At 36.4% G+C, this 25263-nt stretch overlaps 1 protein-coding gene across 2 annotated transcripts; it reads left to right on the top strand.

Moving 5' to 3' along the window:
- The first annotated feature begins 523 nt into the window (after positions 1 to 523).
- Positions 524 to 25263, top strand: CDC37L1 (cell division cycle 37 like 1). 2 transcript variants are annotated; one of them, XM_029203791.1, is made up of 7 exons: positions 524 to 836; positions 6149 to 6430; positions 9326 to 9419; positions 16279 to 16394; positions 16752 to 16874; positions 20613 to 20777; positions 24654 to 25263. In XM_029203791.1, the coding sequence occupies exons 1-7, from the start codon at positions 705 to 707 to the stop codon at positions 24753 to 24755; spliced, it is 1014 nt and encodes a 337-aa protein (XP_029059624.1). In that variant the 5' UTR covers positions 524 to 704; the 3' UTR covers positions 24756 to 25263. The 2 variants fall into 2 exon arrangements, with proteins under 2 accessions (XP_029059624.1, XP_029059623.1); XM_029203790.1 differs by lacking the exon at positions 24654 to 25263 and having other exon boundaries at positions 603 to 836; positions 20613 to 24145.

The following is a 25263-nucleotide window of genomic DNA, read 5'->3' as shown; positions in this document are numbered from 1 at the left end:
GCTGAGTAATATTCCATTGTATATATGGTACTGTGTTTTTTAAAGTCCTGCTCCTTCCAGTACTTTATCTTTGGCATACTCTTCTCCCCAGCCAAGTTTCGCAGAATCCTCGTTGCTCGTAACTCAGAACGAGAGGAAAGTTGTCTCTGTTTTTAAAATTTCTCTCCACTTCAACTGCCCCCACCCTCACCCCCGCTTCAGAAACTGGTTTACATATCAGTAACGAGTACAGGAATGAACTGCAGTTTTTACACAATACGCAGTGGAGGACAACACTTGGTCCCAACACCTCCCGGCCCCTAGGACCCACCGTTTACTGAGTAGGAAACTCCAGACAACAAGTATTTAATACTACATGACCCTCAGCGCCGTTGAGGGTAAACTTGCAGCGCTGAAAGGCTTCACAAAAACTAGTTTTAAACAAGAAACCATTCCAGACCCTCGGCCACCTCCCAGGATCCGGGACGTACCTCCCTCGACCACGCCTTCCTATCCGGAAGTGATGTAACAAGTGAAGTACGTCTTTTTCCACCGTCCGCCGGTGGCGCGGCACAGGCTGGCGCCGGGCGTGCGTCGGCGTCGCGGCCGGCAGAGGGATTCTGGGTAACGGCCCCAGCCGGCTGGGGCGGCTGCATCCGCGCAGTAGGTTCCGCTCACGGGAAGTCTGTTGGCAGTGGGGATTGTAGGGCCGGGGGCAGCCGGACATGGAGCAGCCGTGGCCGCCGCCAGGACCTTGGAGCCTCCCTCGGGCAGAAGGTGAGGCTGAGGAAGAGAGTGACTTGGACGTGTCCCCCGGTTCTCCTCGCTACCCGCAGCTGCCCGGAGGCGGCACCCAGGTGAGAAGGGGCCCGTGTTCTGCGGGGGGATGGAGAGGTGCCGTCACCAGGCCCCCAGAGCCCTCTGTCTCTGCGACCCTCTTCTGTGCCCTGTTCTGAGCCCCCACCTCCCCCTTCCCCCGACCCCGACCCCCAACCTCGGGCGTCGGGAGCCTGAAGCCATCCCATCACTTTGTAGCATCTACTGAGGTCTTCGAAGAGGGTCTGGCCATATAGCCCCAACTTTCACCTCCACGCACACCTTTTCACCTTGGCTAATTCCTCACCCTTGGAAGAAGTTTCTCCCCTCCACCCCTCTTCTGACGGTACCCAGATTTGGGACAGCTCACTCTATAACACTGACCCTTTGTCCTCTTGTGCCTGCTCTTATCCGAGCACTTTATTCTTTTGAAGGCACTAATATTTGTGCACAGTTGATGGGAACAGTGAATGGTTGTATTTCAATAATTCACTGAGCTCCTGACATAAAGATTTCAGATCCAGTTTATATCACTGACTTTTGACATCTGAGCAAATTCTGTAAACCTTGCTATTGATGCTGGCATAAATCTCGCCCATTCGCGTGACCATTTTCCCCTTACGTTTCTGATTTTAGTTTTGCTTCACACCATTCTTCAGTAAAAATATATAGGCATAGGCACACTTTTGCCTTTTCCTTCAGACTTCTTCCTCAGATTCCTGCCGCTACTTGTGGTTTTCAGCCCAGCCTTCTTTCCTCTGAAACTTATCCAAATGTGATATACTGCCACTTAGGATTTTCCTGGTCGTATCTTAGGGAGTGCTTAGGTACTCATATCACCTTGTCCCGGTTTTTCTCCTAACCTGAGTGTTTTCGAAGTATATTTCAGGATCACGGACTAAACACTAATATGTTCAATGAAATGGATTATAGGTATTTGCCTTCTAGGCTTCTTGCAAAATGGGGTCCCCCAGGGCTTAACTGAATTAAAACAGTTTTTCTCTAGACTCATCTTGCTAGCTGTTAATGAAAATGAGTGATTTAAGTTGTTTGCCAATAAGTGTAGGGTCATCGAGCCTATGCCCAGCTCACAGGGTTGGTTGGCTGCACAGAGAAAAATGCTGTTTCATAACCACAGACTGTACTTCGGCCAGCTAGTCACTGGGAAAGTGCAAGACATTTTTTTAGGAGGACAGAATGAGAGTTGATAGGTTGGTAGTCACCCACTAATTATGGATCACTGGCGTCATCTTTATATACAAAATGTGTTATATAAGCACATAATGAATGTGTTACAGAGATAGAAAAAGAATGAACAGCAGCTGCCATTGTCAGTTTTGAAGGAGTATAGAGAGGATAGAAAGGTCTCAAGAATTTCACTGCATTGTGGTTGAATCTAAAGAGTAACCTAAGAGAAACTGAAATTTAAAAATAGCTGTATATTAATTTATAAGCTTATTTAGCTGAAAGGAATTTTAGAAATGATTAGGCTTAAATCCTACATTAAAAGTGATTTCCCTGAGGCCATGTAGCTAGGCAGTGGCAGAATTAAAAGTAGAATCCACTTCTGACACCTAGTACAGTGTTTTTTCCCACCTACTGTACTGCCCATCCTGTGATGTAACGTAAAATTTTATTTGGCTGAAACTAACTTTGAATGGTACTAAGATTTGCAAAATGATTTCTAATCCTAAATTAGTTCATGTGTTTATAACAAACCTACTTACTTGTCTTGCTGGATTTAAGTTTTAGAACTTAAGTTTTTCTTTTGGAATATTTGGAAAGAATAAAATATTTAATTCAGTATATAAACATTTTATAATCTTTATAAAAACAGCCTTGGTGTAATTTTACCAAATATAAGGAAACTAGCTATATTAATGTCATATGTGATGTATAGTTCTGAGATCCAGTTAAATGCAGTTTGGAACTTAGAGATCCTGTTTGGGAATTTTTTTTATGTAAAGTTACGTTAGTAGACCTTAATGCTAACAGTTCTTTTTTCAAATCTTTGTTTATTAAAATATGATCAGTCATCTCAATACATGTTGGATAGTTTACTCAAATGCCCAAACATAGTCTGTGTAATCTGTGCAGAAGGATATAAACATAAATCATTTTTAGAATTTAGAAATAAGATTTCTGTGTTTGATTTGAGAGGTGATTTGAGAATTTGCTCCCGCATAATTTGACAATGCAAGATATTTCCATTTGTCCTTACCTTTCTTAGTATTTCTTTGACTTTTCTTACAAAATAAATTTTATAGCTTCATTTTTCTCCTCTTCCTAGTCCCTTTTTAAGCATAGCTAGTCTGCAGTTATTCTTAACCCTATTCTAAGGTAGCAAAAAGTAAAAATAAATACCTTACTTGGTTGGTTAGGACCAAGTGGTATCTGGGCTCCAAACCTGCCAAACAAGTAAAACATCTGAATAGCAAGTGTCCACATTCCCTCCAATAGAAATCTAAGTTTGCCTGAAGACTTAGCTAAAAAAGAAGCCTTGCATGCTACTTGCCTTAGAATTCCTAACCACCACTAGTCTATTCCAAGAAGTCGAGTCGTTTATTCATCTGAGATTTATTGCATTCTAGCCCCTCAAGAAGCTGATAGTTAAACAAATAAGCACAGTATTGTGTGAAAACACCACTTTAGAAATATGCATAACTTGGGTGGAGAGGGACAGGGTAAGAGGGAAGGGACATGATGCTGGAATCTGGGATGGAGATAGGAGGTTTAGGGATGGGGGAGTTGTCACATTGAATGGGGTGGAGGGGTGGGAAGGGGATGTAAAGAATAAGCAAACAAGTAGAAGAGTGACTAGGACTGAGTCTAGAGAGATAATAGGAAGTGAGATCATGAGGGACCATGCCATGCCACAGAGTTTGCGCTTTATCCCAAGACTCTAAGAATGAGTAGAATTATCATATTTGTTTCTTGGAGAAATCACTCCAAGTCTAGAAGAGTAGAGAATGGCTTGAAATGAGAAAGAGTGTATTTATATAATTAAAGTGTGAAATTACAAGGGCTTGAATAGTGATGCAGATAAGGGAGTAGATTGGAGTAAAATTATTCTGAATACCTAGTTTGAAATTGATCTACATTTTGGCTAAGAAATCATAAAGAATGTGCCTTTAGCTTTTGTTTGATAGAACTGAGGAATATAAGGAATTAAACATCCGTCACGATGCTTTACACGTGGTGGTTCAATAAACGTTAAAAGTGGGCTTCCCTGCTGGCACAGTGGTTAAGAATCCACCTGCCAGTGCAGGGGACACAGGTTCGATCCCTGGTCTGGGAAGATTCCCACATGCCGCGGAGCACCTAAGCCCGTGTGCCACAACTACTGAATCCTGTGTACCCAGAGCCCGTGCTCTGCAATAAGAGAAGCCACCGTGATGAGAAGCCCGCGCACCACAACGAAGAGTAGCCCCCGCTTGCCGCAACTAGAGAAAGCCTGCGTGCAGCAACAAAGACCCAGTGCAGCCAAAAATAAATAAATAAAATACGTTTATTTAAAAAAATTTTTAAAATAAATGTTAAAACTAATTACTGTTGATTCTTAGTAGAACAGAGTCACCACCTAATGAAACTTAGAAGCTTTTGCACAGCAAAGGAAACCATAAACAAGACGAAAAGACAACCCTCAGAATGGGAGAAAATATTTGCAAATGAAGCAACTGACAAAGGATTAATCTCCAAAATTTACAAGCCGCTCATGCAGCTCAATATCAAAAAAACAAACAACCCAATCCAAAAATGGGCAGAAGACCTAAATAGACATTTCTCCAAAGAAGAGATACAGATTGCCAACAAACACGTGAAAGAATGCTCAACATCATTAATCATTAGAGAAATGCAAATCAAAACTACAATGAGATATCATCTCACACCGGTCAGAATGGCCATCATCAAAAAATCTACAAACAATAAATGCTGGAGAGGGTGTGGAGAAAAGGGAACACTCTTGCACTGTTGGTGGGAATGTAAATTGATACAGCCACTATGGAGAACAGTATGGAGGTTCCTTAAAAAACTAAAAATAGAACTACCATACAACCCAGCAATCCCACTACTGGGCGTATACCCTGAGAAAACTATAATTCAAAAAGAGTCATGTACCAAAATGGTCATTGCAGCTGTATTTACAATAGCCAGGACATGGAAGCAACCTAAGTGTCCATCAGCAGATGAATGGATAAAGAAGATGTGGCACATATATACAATGGAATATTACTCAGCCATAAAAAGAAATGAAATTGAGTTATTTGTAGTGAGGTAGATGGACCTAGAGTCTGTCATACAGAGTAAAGTAAGTCAGAAAGAGAAAAACAAATACCGTATGCTAACACATATATATGGAATCTTAAAAAAAAAAAATGGTCATGAAGAACCTAGGGGCAAGATGGGAATAAAGACACAGACCTACTAGAGAATGGACTTGAGGATACGGGGAGGGGGAAGGGTAAGCTGGGACAAAGTAAGAGAGTGGCATGGACATATATACAGTACCAAACGTAAAATAGATAGCTAGTGGGAAGCAGCTGCATAGCACAGGGAGATCAGCTCAGTGCTTTGTGACCACCTAGAGGGATGGGAGGGAGGGAGACGCAAGAGGGAAGAGATATGGGGACATATGTATATGTATAGCTGATTCACTTTGTTATAAAGCAGAAACTAACACACCATTGTAAAGCAATTATACTTCAGTAAAGATCTTAAAAAAAAAGAGTCACTAGGGTGGACCAGTGACTTTTTTTTTTTTAAACAACTTTGTCTGTTTTGATTAGGATTAAGTTAAAGGTTATCTATCTGATGTAGTCAGTTTTAAATAGAAATTTCCAATAATAACAACTCAGATTACCAAGGATTGGGGTAACACAGAAAGAAAATAGAAACCAAGAAGTGATTACTTCTAAATAAAAGGTCCTTTGAGTGAAGAACTTGCAAAGCAAAGCTCTATAAAGGTCTGCTTTTCAGCATGTTGAGTGATAAGATGATGAACTAGATTTAAGCTTTTGTTCTCATTATTCTGTTTCAGGATTATGAAGACTATAAATCAAATGTTTGTTGAGGCCCCGCTGTATGCAGGACACTGTGCTAGTTGCCAGGCTTTTTGTTGCTGTTAGTTGTCAGGGGAGAGGCACAAATTAACAACAAAGCTTAGAGTCTAGTTGATGAAACAAGGTCTATAATATAAAACTCTTAACTGCAAACACAGAAGGCTGAATACCTGTGTACCAAAAACATTGTACAGAAATCCATGACTGATAGAAATTTGAACTGTGCTACATAAACATACCTGTTCTGTTGCCTTCTTCATTTCTTAAAAATACTGTTTTGTTTTTTAATCCAGATGTATAGCCATGGAATTGAAATGGCTTGCCAAAAGCAGAAAGAGTTTGTGAAGAGCTCTGTGGCGTGCAAATGGAATCTCGCTGAAGCTCAGCAGAAACTTGGTAGCTTAGCACTGCATAACTCTGAGTCCTTGGATCAGGAACATGCCAAAGCACAAACAGCAGTATCAGAACTGAGGCAACGGGAAGAAGAATGGCGGCAGAAAGAAGAGGCTCTAGTACAAAGAGAGAGAATGTGTCTGTGGAACATGGATGCCATTAGCAAGGATGTTTTTAATAAGGTACTCTCTTTTATTGGACCATAATGAAAGAAGGAAAGACTGAAGTGTTTGTACAAACCAGTTGTGCATATCTGTTAACAAAGCAACAGAATCTTATAAACAGTATTCAGTGTTGACAGTTTAGGAAAAGTGATTGTTACAGAAATGTGTTATCCCCAGTAGTGTCTAATGTGGGTAGTCCTTAATCCAATTATGTGGCTACAGCATAGCACACTGAATATAAGCATGGGTTCTGGAGTCAGACTGCCTCAAATCTCAACTTTTCACAAGCTGGCTTTGTGACCTTGGGCAAGTCACTTCTCTAAGGCTCAGTTTCATCAACTATAAAGAGTGGGTATGAAAACTAAATAAGGTAACATCTTAAAAGCAGATAGCATGGGGCCTGGTATGTGGTAAAGCTCAGATGTTACCAGTGCTTTCTGATGTTGCTATGCTTATCAGCTTGCTTTCAATTTTGTAACACTAATGTATAGTTACTGGTTTTATCAAATAAAACAAAGTCTCTCACTGTCATTTACCAGTATGTATTTAGTAAACCTCAGACAGTAATCTGGTCTTAGTGTTACAAGCATTATTGCTGAAAGGAGTAGTAAAATACTTTTGCCAAGTTAGTTTGTTAAGAGCGGTCTTCTGTTTCTCACTGGATTACATATATAGGCCTTATTCTTTGACTTTTGTATCTGAAAAAGAAGTGGGCAATGAAATAAAGTCATTTTCATCTAATGTCTAAAGTAGTACTCTTTCTATTTGTACTAAACTTAACTCTCAAGACTTAGGTATGGACTGCTCATTCTTGTCTAAGTCCGCATTCAGTTTATCTTTAACCGTCATTATTCTCTACATGTAGTGTGTAACACTACTTGTTTCTGCTCTGGCATCCACTCTCAACACTCCCCCCCAAGCACCTTTAATTTCCTTCCCCTGGACTAGCTCTAGTCCTGCTACAGCAATAAGTAATACACACAGGTAAATGTCTAGTACCACTAGCCCTATCAGTACTTCTTTCTTTAATGGAGATAAATTGTAAGAGTACAACATGCTTCTTGTAAAAAACAAAAACGTAAACCTGTAAAGTAGAATTGAAAGGCTTCCTTCATTTCCATTTCCCGGAGATGACCACTGATAACAGTGAGTCATATCCTTCTAGACTTTTTCTGTGATTGTACTAATTTATATATTTTTCTTTCCCCTCAACAGAATAATTCTTTCACTGAATGATTCGCTGTCTCTGTATATGTTGTTCTAAGGGATGTGTCATCTTAAGTATTACTTTATTTCTGGTTTGCATTTATACCCCAAAACTATTTAAAATAATTTTTTTATTCCAGAGGGAATTGTCAAAACAGTGTTTCTTTGTTTATAAAGTTAATGTCTCTTCTGTTAACACAGTGGTCACAAAGAAAATATTTTTGTCTCTTCTTTTAATTGTTTTTTTTAAAAGTTGGATTCTAACATAGCTTACATTTATACCACAAATTAATTAGGACTCTCTTTATGTTCCAGTCATTTGCTCAAAATCGTACATTGATTTTGTCTGGGAGCTTGAGACTTGAGAGGACTGGTCTAGGTCTGCGCTGTCCAACTTGATAGCCACTAGCCACATGTGCCATTGAGCACTTGAAATGTGGCTAGTCCGAATTGAGATGTGCTGTAAGTGTAAAATACACGCCAGATTCTGATGGCTTAGTATCAAAAAAAGTAAAATATTCCATTAATAATTTTTTTGTGTTGCTTACATGTTGAAATGATAATATGTTGGATATGTTGGGTTAAATAGATATGTTATTAATTTCATCTGTTTCTTTTGCTTTTTAACGTGGCTGATAGGAAACTTTAAATTACATTTGTGGCTTGGATTATATTTCTATTGGACAGTGCTGGTCTAGATGGAGAATATATAAAGGAAAAAAATGCTTTTATTTTGAAATATATAAACTTGTGTGTTTCCTGATTGTAAACTGTCAGAGAGCTAGTTTTCAATTTTCATTTTTGGCAGTGATGATCTCAAGGTTTAAACGTGATCACATAATGTTCTGAGAAATTGTTCTGCCAGTTTTTCTGGCCAGATAAAAACTTCATCTTCAGCTGTTTTATCACTTATTTAACTGAAAAGAAGCACTTCCTTAATAGAAATTTGTACTTGATTTCAGAATCGAACTGTTTAGCCTCTCCTAAAAAAAGTTTACAGCAAAGGTCTGTTTTAGGTTTATGTCTTATCAAAAATTTTGTTGTAAATATACTCTATATGCTTTGAATTTCTGAGTTTGTTTCCAGCAAGAACTCCAAAGATGACAGTAGGGCTGCAAATATTTAATGGAAATGAATAATGCAAAACATAAATTATGCATGTAAAGGATCTTTCTGTACCTGCCTTTGATAGGGAAATTCAGTTTTACAGAAAGGTTAATTAATTTGTTTTTCTCTGTTGATTTCTAAAATAATTGTATAATTTTCTACATATATATCACTTTAAATAAGACTAATGAAACTTCATTACAAGAAAATTTTAATTTTTTTTTTTTTTTTTTTGCGGTACGTGGGCCTCTCAGTGTTGTGGCCTCTCCCACTGCGGAGCATAGGCTCTGGATGTGCAGACTCAGCGGCCATGGCTCATGGGCCCAGCCGCTCCGTGGCATGTGGGATCTTCCCGGACCGGGGCACGAACCCGTGTCCCCTACATCGGCAGGCGGACTCTCAACCACTGCGCCACCAGGGAAGCCCAAGAAAATTTTAATTTTTAATAGAGTTTTACAGATGAATTTAATGATGTAATATGAGTTTACTACATCACCTTTTTATAGTGTGTATAAGAAGGATTGCTAGGCATTCAATAGTGAGAAAGAAAATCCAATTAGAATATAAAATCTGATTTTAACTTCAAAATTTTTTTCTTAGAGTTTTATTAATCAGGATAAAAGAAAAGAAACAGAAGATGAAGATAAATCAAAATCATTTATGCAGAAACATGAGCAGAAAATCAGACATTTTGGTAAGTCTACTACTTGAGTTTCCTTCTTTTGTAATGTTTGGTACCATAAATATGTGTACAAAAGGTGGATTTATAAAATGGGGACCAAAAAGAAGACAAGTGACAAACTCCAGTTGCATAGCTGCTTCTGGCACAGTTGTATAGCTCTTGTTTTAGACTTTTTTTGGTCGTAAAAAAATAGTGACAGAGTAAACTGAATTGTGAAGAAAAGCAAAATTCAATCTATTATTATATATTCCTACCCTCTAAAAACATGGTCTTTTTTACTACCTAGATTTCTTTCCATTTCCCAACTAGTCTTTGCTTTTGTCTTTTTTCATCTTTGCTTCCTTTGTATCTGATTATTTTATGGTTGTAAGATTAGCATTCATTTTTTTCAGGTTTTGGATATGATGCTATACAATTTATGTAGATCCTTCAAGTGTTATTCAGATAAATAATAAGTAATAGAATATAATTTATAATAAATAATAAGTAATAGAAATACATATACAAAGAAGTGAAAAATAGTTTTCTCTATTGGGGAAAAGCAGTGGGATGGGGGTTGATTTTAGTGAAGGCTTCCCAGAGGAGATAACGTCTGAGTTAGATTATAAGGAACATGTAAGAGTTCTCCATGTAGATAAGGGAGGCAAGGCAACAGCTTGTCCAAAGACAGAGTCGGGAAACAGTATGCTATGTTCTAAGAATTATAAGCAGTGACAATACTGCTGGAGTGAAAATGCTACTGGGAAGTATATATGTGTCAATTTAGTAAACATAGTTTTTATTTGGAGTATGTTAATAAGCTTTTTAAATGACATTTTGAGACCTTTTTCCTATTGGTGTTTCTCTCCCAAAGTATTTAGAATTTCATTCATCCTTATGTCAGTACAACGGATACTACTTTAGATTTTTTCCTTTTTTTGCAGTTCATTCATAGAATTATTTCATAAAGTTTATTCATAAAATTTATTCATTTTTCTCATACTTTTTGTTTTTAAATAAATTTATTTATTTTATTTATTTTTGGCTATGTTGGGTCTTCGTTGCTGCGCGCGGGCTTTCTCTAGTTGTGGTGAGCGGGGGCTACTCTTCGTTGCGGTGTGCGGGCTTCTCATTGCAGTGGCTTCTCTTGTTGAGGAGCATGGGCTCTAGGTGCATGGTCTTCAGTAGTTGTGGCTCGCGGGCTCTAGAGCACAGGTTCAGTAGTTGTGGTACACGGGCTTAGTTGCTCCATGGCATGTGGGATCTTCCTGGACTAGGGCATGAACCTGTGTCCCCTGCATTGGCAGGCAGATTCTTAACCACTGCGCCACCAGGGAAGCCCTCATACTTTTTATTTTTAAAAAGTGAAATAAGTTACGTATTCTGTTTAATTCAAGAATAGTGTCTGAAGAAGTAAGCGAAGTTTATTTTTGCAAATATTATCATTCCAGTATTATTTATAATAGAAAAAATGGATATACAGTCATCCCTTGGGTAGATATTAAAATCTTTAAATAAGCGGAGCCCTGAATTATAAGAATAAAAAGCAAAAATTTTGTAAATGAATCTTAGTTGTGATAATGTGAGTTGCAGCTCCCACCTACAGCCCTTACTTCCCAGGCCTGCGTGTTCTGTAGGAAAAGGAGTACCATGTACTGATTACTCTTTCAGAGCATGATGCATCTGGTAGAAATAGCATCCCTCAAGGTGCTTTCACACAGCTCGCATTCTGTAGGCCAGTTGCTTTGGAGCCATGGGAAACCTAGTGCATGTAAAATAGTTCCCTCACTTTTGCTATAAACTGAGTGCTGTGGTCAGAAGGAATTTTATTTGGGAAAATATCCCTACCTCACTAGGTGTAGTAACCCACCTGGCACTATAATTATGTGGGTCTTCAATAAAACATTTCACTATCTTATAAAACCTACTGCTTCTGTGTAGTAATGTTCATAAGACCAGTGAATTTCATGAGCCTGTTGTCTTCATTTCTTTTGCTGTAAATTGAGTTTTGGGGTCAAGAAATAATGTGGTATGGGGAACATCTCATTTAATAAGACCACAGATGCATTACTGGTAGAAGCATGGCAAAGAGGGAGGGCAATACCAGATCTCAAATGGTCTTGTTCAAGTGAGGAACCACTGGTCCCTCCAAAATGAAACGGGACCAAGATTATCGACCTATTACTTGATGGTTGGCTGGTCCTTCCAGCTTGATGGTTGGCTGGCCTCTTCAATATTGAGGTTTCAGCACTGGTTTCTGCTTCTGGTAAATTAGGTATTCAGTGGCTAACCTGGAATACCCTTGATGAAGAGATCCCATGCTGTTGAATCTCTGCATAATCTCAAATCTACCACCATGACTCCTTAGTTTATAAAATATTGTACAAACAATCAGATGGCTGAGGAAATATGTGACTAATAAACAGTTGTTTTGCCATTGCATGAGTGGGCTTCCATGTCTCATCCTTTAATACTAACCAGAGCCTTACTGTCTTCAAAGCCAACCAGACCTGATAGCCATTCCCAGATTCACATTGTTCCTGTTTCTTAGTGGAAATACACTTGACTTTTCGCTTTGGGCAAGATATCCTACTTGCCACAGCCCATTGGATCCCCAGAAATGTTACTAAGGTAGTATAGGCTCCCAAAATTTTCCTGTGTTTTTATTTCCCACTTTCTGGCATGTTTGTTTGTATCGTACCGAGACAAATGGGATACCTGCTCCTTCTTGCTCACCAAGTTCCATCAGAGTGCAGTAGACCAGTTTGCAGTCATGTGGGATGATGAGATAGCCAAAGTCTCTGGGGACTAAATTATGGCACAGAGTTGATGGAGAGACCTGAGGCAAGACAGTGAAAGTTTAATAATTGTCCCACCTGGGTGGAAGCAGATGTTTCTGGAGTTGTGTGCTTGTTGTAATAAAGGAAAAAAAGGCATTTGTCAGAATAATGACTACATTCATATAATCCTTTGAAGTAAACACATTTGGAATAGCAGCTGTGATTAGAGCTTCTAGCTGGAGGCTTTCGAAACTTGGTTTGCATTCCAGACTCTTGGAAGATATGGGCCTAGAACATGGGAGGTTGTGAAGGGCTGCAAAGGCTTGACACTGTACTACTTTGTGGTCTCATGCGTACCTATATTCTTCAGACTTCCTCCTAACTTTCCCTTATGGTATCTTTTGATATTTTTTGACTGTCTTTCTTATATTGCTTTTATTACCCCTTGTAATTAGATGGAATTTACCACCTAATGATTAATGGTACAACCATGTTATGGAATATTGTGAAGTATTAATTTTTTCCCCCATATTTATGTTTACTTATTAATTTAGTTAATTCATGTTTTATAAATATAAAATACCAATTTAGAAATAAAGTCTGTTTTCTTTTAAATTTCACAGAACAGTTTTCTTCAAAGTCATATGCATCTTTGACATCACTGTCTTTATGATGATCAGAGCTGATTTTTGGTGATCTAACAGTTTTTCATGGCACATCATCTGTTCACTTCCAACCAAAGTTAGCTGTGATTCAGCATTTCTTTGAATCTGTGTGGGATGTTGCCACTGGAGATTTTGTTAAAAGCTGTAAATATTTGCATAGATACTATGTTAGAATCAGTTGTGCTGTAGGTGGATATTCAGTCTCTTCAATGTAATCACTTACATATTGCTTTTCAAAAAAACATCAGTATCCTATTTTTGAAAAACATTAATAAAAGTACTCTTAGAATGTGAAGTGAAATGAGTAGGAAATTAATATATATGATATGATTCTAATTTTGTTTCTCTAAAAGTCATTAAAAAATAAGCCAGAGGGAAATACATCAGAATGTTAACATTGATTATCTCTTGTAAGCATTGCAGGTGGTTTTTATTTTCTGGATTTTTCAAATTCTTCACAATGAATATACTTTATTTTTATAATCTGAAAAAGAAATATTTTTAAAGAGTTTATCCTAAGAATTCAAGGATAGCTTAACATTAGAAGACTCATTAATGTGATTCACCATATTAACAGATTGCAATAGCATAACCACAGGACTTAGTGATAAGTTTGATGTGGGAGGAATGGAAATGTCAGAAGAATCTCTGAAATACCTGATTGGGTGACATGGAACCTAGGAAGCAATGTAGATGGGCAGGGAGAGAAGAATGGGTTCATTTTCAAATAAGATGAGTTTATGTGCAGGCATGTAGGTAGAAGTAGCTGTCTGGTGGTAGGTGATTGGGAATACAGGAGATCTGGAGCTCAGGATATATTGAAAAACAGGTCATATATCATTCATTAAGAAATTCACAACCTAGTTGGGAGGTTTTTGGTATATTGACAAATTAAGATACTTAGTATAATTCAAAGGATTGAAATCTATCATTCTATCAGTATAATGCAAAAAGGAAAGGGAAATAAATAATGAAGTGTATTTGGGGACCATTTTAGGAATCAGATGGAATATTGAGAGCTAAAGGGTGGATTGGGATTTAGACATTCACCAGAAAAAAATATATGGGTGAAGATACATAATTAATATATTTTAATTTGTCAAAGTAAGGTTTTTCAAACATTCAGAGAAGTTGGTTGGCTAGTTTAAATGACTAGATTATCCTTAACCAAAAGATTAGCTTAGGGCTTCCCTGGTGGCGCAGTGGTTGAGAGTCCGCCTGCTGATGCAGGGGACACGGGTTCGTGCCCTGGTCCGGGAAGATCCCACATGCTGTGGAGCAGCTAGGCACGTGAGCCATGGCCACTGAGCCTGCGCGTCTGGAGCCTGTGCTCCGCAACAGGAGAGGCCACAACAGTGAGAGGCCCGCATACCGCAAAAAAAAAAAAAGGATTAGCTTAATATTTGATGGATGAATGAATGAATGAATTGTTCATATTGTGTTAATAATACCTAGTATTTATCAGGTGTTTACTTTCTGTCCGGTACTGTTTTAAGTGCTTTATATGTATTAACTCCTTTAGTCCTCACAAAAATCCTATGAGTTAGATGCTGTTTTTAGCCCTCTTTTACACATGGGGAAATGCAGGCATAGAGGTATAACAGAACTTGCCCAAGGTGTGGTAAGGCCAATACTTGAACCTAGGCAGTTTAGTCCTAGAGTCATCATGTTAGATTGTGTTACTCTCCATTTGATTTTTAGTTTCTTTATAAATTCCAAAGTAATATGTGTACTTTGTGGTATGTTCTGTTCCACTAAGCCATTGATTCTCTTGATATATTTTGTTCATAAAATTCCACACTCTTCCCACAGAGGTCTTAATGGACTACTTGTAACGTAACTTCTCAATTTCATAATAATTTAGTATGCATTTTTGAAATCAAGTATTGACAATTATTTTTCAGGTAAAGAAAAGCTATGGTCATCCTCAAGTGTTAATTTTGTCTCAGTTATTAAGTAGATAGTTTAAAACCTTTAACGTTTAGTGACACCCTTCTTCACGGCCCCTACAAGTGTCACTAACCCTTTCGTATATATCTTTCCTGCAAAAGAAACCAGAATGGGTAGGAATTTGGTGCCTGAGTAAGTCACAATGCTGCCCATGGAGAAGTAAAGGGAGAAACAGTGATCTCTCTGAATGGTTGATAGAGTTGAAAATATTCCCTCTTCAGAAGTGTAACAAAGCTAAGGCAAAATTGCTTTATAGGATTTATTTTATGGCTTCAGGTATAAGAAATAGAATTATGCTTTCTTTAGATCTGACCCACAGAAATTATTAATTAGATTCTTTATATAATTTGAGAAGTAGTTTAAAGTAACTTAAATAATCATTGTTTCTCAGAATTTAAAATGACCTTAGTCACTGTATCCAAAGTGTTGGGGAAGTAACTCTCTAAAGCTTGTAAAACTCTTTATGAGAAAATGCTAAAATGCTTTTTTCCAATTTTTTAAATGAGGAAAAAATCATTATTTTTAATTAATTTCCATGTGTTGCTGTGTATTTCTCAGTAAGACATTTGTCCTCAGTTTTGTTTTTACTTGTGTTCTGATGTGGAACTTCAGAAGTTCATTTTGTGTCTAGAGGAAAGATTTATTGCCAAACTATTGAGATAGCCTTATAAAATTTCCATGATGACTCAGTAACTTTCTTGGTTGGATGAGTCTAAATAAAGCTCAACACTTTGCTGGTTCTGTTAATTACTTGGGTGGTATCAACTTTTTGACCAAATTTCTTAACTAATTTGGGTAAAGATGACAGTACACCTTTAGTAGTATTTGGACTGGTTTGGTATTCTGAAGCAAAATGGCAGCTATTTTCAAATATGCTTAACTAATTTTTAAAAAAATTTGTTTTCTATGTATAAACAGTCATCATGACTAAATGGTTAACATGACTAAAATAGTTAAAGTATATTTACTATTATAACACTTACTGGATTGGTTTCCCATGCTGTTGACATTTTACCATATTATCTTAGACATATTTTAATAAATTAGAAGAAATGTAGTTTTTCTGAATCTTTTATTAAGTCTTTGTTTGCTCAGTGTAGTTTCTTGAGGTTTTGCTTTCTTATGCATCTTTCTAACAGAAAAATTTGTATTCTCTGAATAAATAATATTGAATCTCCTGAAATTATCTGTACTTACTTTAGCCTAGAATGACCAGGAGTCTCTATTTGCCTGGGACTTCGGGCATTCCCCAGATGTAGAACTTACGGCTTTAAACCAGTCACCCTACTTTAGCCTGACATTATTTGAAATAAAGTTTGCTATGAATTTTGAAAGCTATTTCCAATATGCTGGGTATTCCAATATCCAGTATGTATTCCAATAACATACTGCTATGGTAATGTGAGTTGTCTTTAAAGAGAATCATTTTAAAATACCATTTCTTTGCTTACAAGAGGAAAGTATTTGACATTCATGGTTTAATTCTTTTTTTTACAGGTATGTTAAGTCGATGGGATGATAGTCAGAGATTTTTGTCTGACCATCCATACCTTGTATGTGAAGAAACTGCTAAATATCTTATTTTATGGTGTTTTCATCTAGAAGCTGAACAGGTATCATGTGAAACTTGAATTTCTGGGAACATTAGTGGAATTCTGATTTACTTTTTTGTTTTTTCCGTTACTTTAAATGAAAGTAGGAAGGTCATTAAATGAAATTATAATTTTGTTTTGTTTTCACATCTACTTGAGCTTACTGTTGGAATTTTTTTTAGTTATTTCAGTTAGCATAGGGAAACTTGTTTCCAATGTGCTTTCCCTGCCTGCCTGCCCCCTCACCTCTCTTGTTCCCATGTATTGATACTATAAACCTTTTTCTTTTTTAACCTATTTAAAAATCATATTTTAAAAATCCAAATAGTAATCACAATATTAAATATATTTCTTATAATTTTAATCTGTTACTTTCAGAAAGGGGCTCTGATGGAACAAATAGCACATCAAGCAGTTGTAATGCAGTTTATTATGGAAATGGCCAAAAACTGTAATGTGGATCCAAGAGGATGTTTTCGCTTATTTTTCCAGAAAGCCAAAGTAAGTAGCTATTTGGTATTGTTAAATGGGAAGGTTAGGTTTTAGCTGAGACCTCTTTTGTCCATACACATCAATGGAAGCCATCCAATCAGGATGCCACAGGCTAAATTCTGTAGATTTTATAAGGAAAAGAAAAATTACATTGTTGTTTTCATGCTAATATAGATTTAAAGGAGCTATATAAGAAGCTATACTATACAGCATGTATGTGAAATTGAGAGCCATTCACATGAATGTATGTATTCAGGAAAATTAGAGGAATGGTTAAAAAAAAATCTGTAGTACACAGAATATTATGCAGCCATCAAAATTATATTTATGAAAAATGTTTAACCTGAGAAAATGCTTTGCTATAAAGTCAAAAGAAGTGATACATGTTTATATATACAGGATGAAGTCAGCTATATTAAAGAAAAATAGGTATGTCTAGAAAGATTAAATAACATTTCACACTCACTAAATTTACTAATTTAAATTATTACTATAATTTAAAAGTTGTACAAGAAGTAGAGCAATAAGAATTCACATGCACTGACTCTAGGAGTATAAATTGGTATAACCTCTTTGGAAAATTTCCTTGTAAAGTTGAACAAGACAAGTGCTTACAGCGAGAAATTCTCCTAGGTATATACCCTAGAGAAAAACGTCTCAACATGTGGTCCAGGGACACTTGAGGGTTTTCAAGACCCTTTCCATTAGTCCTGAGTCAAAACTATTTTCATAATAATACTAAGATGTTATTTGCCATTTTCACTCTCATTCTCTCATCAGTGTACAGCATAGATTGATACAGAAGCAGATGTGTGAATACAGCTATCTTCTGTTAAGCCAGACTTCTCACTAAATTGTTTGTTTTGAAAATAGTTTTTTTTAAAAAAGTATGTTATAAATGTTAACATGTAATGAGTTTGTTATTATATTTCAGTTAATATATATTTAATTCCTCAGTTTTAATTTCTAACACATAAGTATTGATAGATATAGCCCACATAAACAGGAACTCTTTAGGTTCCTCAATAATTTTCAAGAGTATGAGGGAGTCCTGCGACTATAAAGTTTGAGAACTGCTGCCCTAGAGACACTCATGTATGTGCTTAATAGAATTGTTCATAATAGCAAAAAGTCTGGGAACAACCCAAATGTCTGTTAACAGTAGAATGAATAAATTGTGGTATATTCATTTGGTAATATACTAATCAGCATTGGCATGGATAAAAAGACAAGAAAGCAAAAAACAAGTCTTAGAATGATATATCTGGTATCATTTTTTAAATTTTATATTTTTTATAAAGTTCAAAAACAAGCAGAACTGAATATATTGTTGACGATACATAAATTTTACGCAGTAAAACTGAAGAGGCAAAGGAGTGATTAGGACAAGTTACAATAATGGTAACCTCAGAGAGAGATGGAATGCTCTTTGAAACTCATCTCTAAGATACTAGTAATGATCTATTTCCTAATTTTTGTGGGTACATAGTGGGATTTTTGCCCAATAAATTGTACGTAAATATTTTACATGCTCTTTTTTGCATATATGATACATTTTAGCATACACAATTAGAAGTTAGAAGGAAATATACCAAAAGTTTAATTTTGATTATACCTGGGTCGTAGAAGTATAAGTCATTTCCATTTTCTTTTTCATATACTACAGTCAACATATTTCCTTCTATAGAGAAAAACATTGTGTTTTTAAAATAAAAAAAAAGTAGTATGGCAGCAGTCCTACCTTCTACTTCTACTGTTAAAATACAAAATTTTCCCAAGACAGTAGTTTTAATGAGTAAACAATTTTTTAAAAAAATAAACTTATTTATTTATTTATTATTGGCTGTGTTGGGTCTTCATCGCCACGCGCGGGCTTTCTCTAGTCGCAGTGAGCAGGGGCTACTCTTCATTGTGGTGCGCGGGCTTCTCATTGTGGTGGCTTCTCTTGTTGCAGAGTACAGGCTCTAGGTGCACAGGCTTCAGTAGCTGCAGCACGCAGGCTCAGTAGTTGTGGCACCCAGGCTTAGTTGCTCCACGGCATGTGGGATCTTCCCAGACCAGGGCTCGAACCCGTGTCCCTTGCATTGGCTGGCAGATTCTTAACCACTACACCACCAGGGAAGCCCTTAATGAGTAAACGATTGAGTTGGTATTTTAGTTAGGCTTCTGATGACTATTCTAAATTTTCACTTGACACGTAGGCATTAAAAAAAAAAATCATACTTTCTTTTTCATCTTACATTAATGGATATGTTTGAACTAGTGCTTAGTAAGATAATGGAACATAGTCAAACTATATGTATCCTTTGAAATTTACTTTGACAAAATAGAACTGAACAGCTATGCAGTCTTAGATCTTAACATTGTGCTCTTAATAATTTCTTTTAAATTAAGGAATAACTTTCATGAGGTGCTTGCTTTGTGCCAGGTATTATTCTAGGCACTTTACATGGATTAACTCATTAAATCCTTATAAAATGTTATGAGGATTTTTATTTCTTTTTTACAAATGAGGAAATTAGCATAGAGAAACTGAGCAAGTGACCCATAGATTGCTTAATAAAACAAAAATCAATCAAGTCTCTCTAGATCTAAATCCCTAGGCCTTAGGCATGAAGTAAGGTCAGCAGTTGTGTCACTTGATTCCTTTAATGGTTTGCTACATAACCATTTCAGAAGGACTACTTTTGGATATGAAGGCTAACATTGCATGTGTCTACACGAGTACCGTATATTGACTAAAGTGAAATGCTATGATATAATTAAAGAAATGATTCCTAAATTCTTAAAAAGATAGAATGGCAGCACAGAACACTGTCTGCATTATTTGTATAGATATTGATGCTAGTAACTAATCCATAGGTTTTAATCCAGTTACACAACGTAAACTACATTAAAGAAAAAAATCGCACTGCAGACGAATGGGCCCATTGATATTCAGGAATGAGACTTCGACAAAATCTCTTCCACCACTTGAACTTAAATTCTGTGATCTATTGTGTAGGATGTGCTCTGTGTCATTTTTTAATCTGCAAAGGAAACGTTTATAATTGGAGGCTACTGCCAAAAGGATGTTTTGCATTAAGAATTTTGCTTTATATTATATACACCTTGGGAGAGAGAATTCCCTTCCCTCAACATAACTCATCGTACTTTTTTCTTTCCATAATCTTGAAAAGAAGGTACTTCCTTAACTAAAACATAAAGGTATTTTCATAACGAAGTTGAATGTTGAGTTTAATTGGCTTTCATGGCTTTTACAAATAGGGATTTTAGGGTCAGAGAATTACTAATAACAATAATAGTGTTCCCTCATTAATTGGTAGAGAATTAGAAGGTTTAAAGAATATCCCTTGGCTGTTGCTTGGCAGTGGGAAGGGGAGAGGAGAACATGAGAGGTTAAATGAGGACTATTTTGGATCCTGTCAAGAATATAGATATATCAAGAGAAATACAGAGGAAGCCTACCTTCTTTCATTTTATTAGTGTGTATGTGTAAAGACGGGTTGTTTCTTATTAGTTTGTTTTATTTTGCTGAAGCAGAGGGAAATGGAACAAACCAATCTTTAATATTCATATAAAACAGGCAGTTTTCAGAAATCTGACAGAGATCTTGGTGGTTTCTACGTTGAAACTATTCACCTCATCTTTACTTCTTCCACTTCAGGCCTAATATATGCTTGCTAGAGTTTACTCTGTGGTCTGGAAGTCTTGAAAAACACAGTCTTTATATTTTGTATTTTCTAGGCAGAGGAAGAAGGTTATTTTGAAGCATTCAAAAATGAACTTGAAGCTTTCAAGTCAAGAGTAAGACTTTATTCTCAATCACCAAGTTTCCAACCTATGACAGTTCAGAATAATGTTCCCCATTCTGGTGTTGGATCTATAGGTTTATTAGAATCCTTACCACAGGTAAGTTGGAAAAGTAAATATTTATTTTATAAATATATTAGTTTACATAATTTTTGTTCTTTTGGACTTCTCTTTCTTCTTATACATTATATATGTGTGGTCATTTTAAATATTCTTGCCTCAAAAGATAACTCTTGAGTTTCATCTCATGCCATGTTTTGGCATTAAATCTTGTTCATCTCTTAGGTATTTAGAGAGATACCAAATTCCACTCCTTTAAATACAGAAGGGATGAGGACCACCTAAGCATTCTTAAGGGCAAGTGTTACCTATTGATCATCTCAATCATAAACTTCTCAAGATGGCTCCCGAGGAACATCTCATTCTAAGTAGAACTATACTGTTAAGAATTTATTGAGATGAATTAGCTTCAAAGCTATGTCCAAGTAGCAACCAAGATCTGTTGCATGAGTTTAGTAGTATTATCTTTTTGAATGTTGGTGCTGCCTACCAGATGTAACATTTTACTACAAATTAATGTAACTTATGCTAAGCTGTTCTTTATGGTAATATTGGCCAACTCTTTGAGCCCCTTGGAAATCTGCTATTAGAATAAGCTAAAACCATGTCACTAGTGTGAAAGAATTTATGTCAAAGAGGAGGTTGGACCACAGGTCTGCCTGATTCTACTTAGGATTACTGTTTTAAGTTATTAAAAGTTACTGCCCATTTTGGTTCTAGTAGCATTTAAATTGAACCAGTCATCTCTCATTTTCTCTCAGGACCTAAGATTTTAGGAACAGCGTTAGCCAGTTTAGCCTGTTGCCTACACAGTGAAAGGGAAGTCTCACTCAAAAGGCAGTGTGGGGCTTCCCTGGTGGTGCAGTGGCTGAGAGTCCACCTGCCGATGCAGGGGACACGGGTTTGTGCCCCGGTCCGGGAAGATCCCACATGCCGCGGAGCGGCTGGGCCCGTGAGCCATGGCCACTGAGCCTGCGTGTCTGGAGCCTGTGCTCCGCAACGGGAGAGGCCACAACAGTGAGAGGCCCCCATACCGCAAAAAAAAAAAAAAAAAAAAGGCAATGTGAGGAGAACCCTGTATTTATTTTTAAATCTCAAGAGTGGTAGAAATTGAGATTTTCAATATCTTGACCTTATGTATCTATAATTTCACTATTCTGGTTATATGTATTGTAGGCCAAAGGGACAATTTAAGGAAAGCAATTGATCACATTCAACTCAGCCAAAAATATTATTTTCAAGGATAGAAATAATTAAGGTCCGATTTTTAAATAATTAGTAATGTTAACCCTTAATTAGACATGTAAGCAGTATTCTCTCTCAATTTGTCCTACACATTACCTCTTAATGCTATTTAAATAAAATGAAAATTTTCTCTTCAGTTCTGTGAGAAATAGCCCATAGGGACGCAGTCTTTCCAAAGGAATTTTATGACTAAGTCTCTGTAAGTTCAACCTATAAACCTCCTAAAACTAAGGTGTTACATAATGAATGCAGAGGAAAAGACTTTTGAAGGATGTTGTTGATTCTAAACGTAAGAGGGAAAAGATAAGATTTCAGCTAGATCCACAGAAACACTGTTATTTGAGAGAAGGATAAGATGATAGATAGGATAAGATGAGAGACAACCTGAGGGACTAAGTTGTCAACTGAGAGGAGATTTGGAAGAAGAGCTTAACCATAACAATAACATCCCATTTTTATTATATCAGTTTATAAACTGCAAAACACTTTTACATGGTGTCTCATTTAATCTTCTCAAAAATGCTGTGACACATTTTCATTCATTTTATGGATGAATAAACTGTACCTCCTGGAGGTTAAGTAATCTACCTGAAGTCAATACAGTAAGTGATGGAGCTAATATGCTAATCCTGGATTTCTGTTCTACTCCATTGCTCATTCATTCTCCTACATCAGGGGTCCTCAACTCCCGGGCCGTTGACTGGTACCAGTCCGTGGCCTGTTAGGAACCGGGCCGCACAGCAGGAGGTGAGCGGCGGGCAAGCGAAGCTTCATCTGCTGCTCCCCATTGCTTGTATTACCGCCTGAACCATACCCCCCATCCCTACCCCAGGCCAGTGGAAAAATTGTCTTTCACAAAACCGGTCCCTGGTGCCAAAAAGGTTGGGGACCACTGACCTACATCATAGAATATTGTTGAATCATATGCTAGAAATAGGACAAGACACTCAGTTGTGTGCTCTTGGGAGGAACTGGTCTCTGGGACAAGAAATGTGTTGAGTATGTTATGAGAATATAGGGTAATCAGTGGAATTTAAGTGTACATTAGGTTAGGTATATTGATTGCTTTTTGTTTTTTTAAGTCTCCTCATGATGATGTCTTCAGTTCTTAAGGAGGTGGGTAGATGAATTCTAGAGAATCTCTTTAGCCAGTTCTAATACTCAAAATTCTCCATGAAAATCTGGAGCCTAGTCTTAATAGAAACTGTAAGCTCTGTTCTGAAGGCCTTTGGAATTGGGCCTGGATGGTCAGAAAAGATCTTAGCACTCTGTTTCTTTGGAGAATGGGATAATGTAACAAGATTATTAATAATTTTTTATAAAACTTAAATTTGGATAACACTTCAGCTTTTAATCTCTTTTTTTTAATTGACAGCAGTCTCGTGAAATAAGCCAAATACCATTATCATTAGCTTTGAGAGAACTAAACCAAGGCCTCTTGGACAGAGATATAAGTAACAGTTACCTTAGGCTTATCCTGTATACTAGCTTTTAATGTTATTAAATTTTGATGGATTATTTTCTCTTTGAGGATGGCATTATACTAAGTGGAAGAGGTAGGGTTAGAACTGAGGTCCAAAGTTATTTTAGTGTTTCAGGCCTCAGTTATTTGTGCCACTTCCTTCATAAAAACCTGATTGAGAATAATCCAACTAGCTTCTGGCTTACTTTTTGATTTTTACAATAAAAGAATCACAAAGTATTGTACTTTATTAAGGAGACCTTTTGAAAACCCTGCCTCCCTTTGGTATGGGGAGGTTTAAGATATCTATGCCCCGTGTGGACTGTTTTCCTCATTGATGTTTATTAAATAAAATAAACAGATGAAAGTAGGTGATACATAATAAAACTCTAAGTATGAGCAGATATTCAGAACAACTGATAAAACTGAATTCTTGGGGAAGAATTTCCTAAAGTCCTAGGTCTTAAGGGCTTATGTCTCTATTCATGATGCTTTAATAATAATGGGTTTATTTTTGCATTTATTGAATAAAGTTTTCTGTTCCTAGTTTTAGAAATGAACAAATTAGAATATTTTTGAGTTCTGCTGTTTAAAAAATAAACAAAACCTAAATTAAACTGTTGTTTTGTTTTCAACTTTTTAAATACGAGTCTAAGTACCTTTCAAAAGATTAACCATTTCTCACTTGGGTTTGTTTTAACCTTTGAGAAACCAAAATAGACTCTGAAGATAGCTATAATATTTACTTAGTAAATATATTTTTTCCTTATTCAAGTGTTTTTGTAATTTTAGTATTTACTGTTATAATTAGTAATCTTCATAATACATATAATACATTGCTGGCTTAAAGCCATATTTATCTTTTAAATTATCAATAGCTATGTACATATAATCATATGGAAGATATAGTCTTATATGATTAAATAATTAAAATTATAGTTTTGTTAGAGGAAAAAGGTAGTGTTTATTACATTTCTATTTTTCACATACATCATTCTCTCTTTATCACATCTCTTTGGATTAAGTGGTAATAATCTATTTAATTTTTTTCTTTATCTTCTTGGGTTTCAACCCAAGTCTGACTTCCAAGTCCATCTTTTTTCCTGTTCTGCTATACTGCAGAGAAATAGAGAATGCAAAACTGAAAATGCAACTGCATATACTGGCATAAAACTGATTATCATTTATTCATTCTTTTTTCTTTTCAGAATCCAGATTATCTTCAGTATTCTATCAATACAGCTCTCTGCAGTTTAAACTCAGTGGTACATAAAGATGATGATGAACCCAAAATGATGGACACTGTATAATTTGGTTAAGACTGCTGAAGCCAAGTGCTATTTTGTTACAAGAAAGGAAGAACTTGGCTATTTTCTTGACACTTTTATGGGTGCTGCACTTTATTTTTGTTCGGTTTTTGATGGGAGGGAAAACAAAGAGTACTGAAACGTTTTGTAAAATTTTTTTCATGTGCTGCTAGGTTTTTTTGTTTTGTTTTTTTTTCTGAAGAGAGGAGTGGTACCACATGTTGCAAGAAGTCAAACTGGACATTATTTTGGTTTTTTTAGCTACTAAATTTGCCTTTAATCTTATTGTTCTCAATTTTGGAATCAAAGTATGAAAATCTGCACAAATGCAATGTTTACAAGAACTGGTTGATTCTAGGAGGCATCTGCTACAGTCTTTTTATATGGATATGTACATGTCCTACTCTACAAAAATGATTAAAGATAAAAATGTACTTGTATCCTATTGCTAATTTAGCTGTCAAATCTGGTGTTTCATCATATTAAAAGCAATAAATCAGTAGTTGATAAT

The sequence above is a fragment of the Monodon monoceros genome, unplaced genomic scaffold, assembly GCF_005190385.1.
Source record: "Monodon monoceros isolate NGI ecotype Baffin Bay Population unplaced genomic scaffold, NGI_Narwhal_1 Super_Scaffold_5, whole genome shotgun sequence".
In the NCBI taxonomy this organism is placed as follows: domain Eukaryota; kingdom Metazoa; phylum Chordata; class Mammalia; order Artiodactyla; family Monodontidae; genus Monodon; species Monodon monoceros.
Note: the sequence above shows the minus strand (reverse complement) of the source record. Positions and strands in the feature narration are given on the sequence as shown.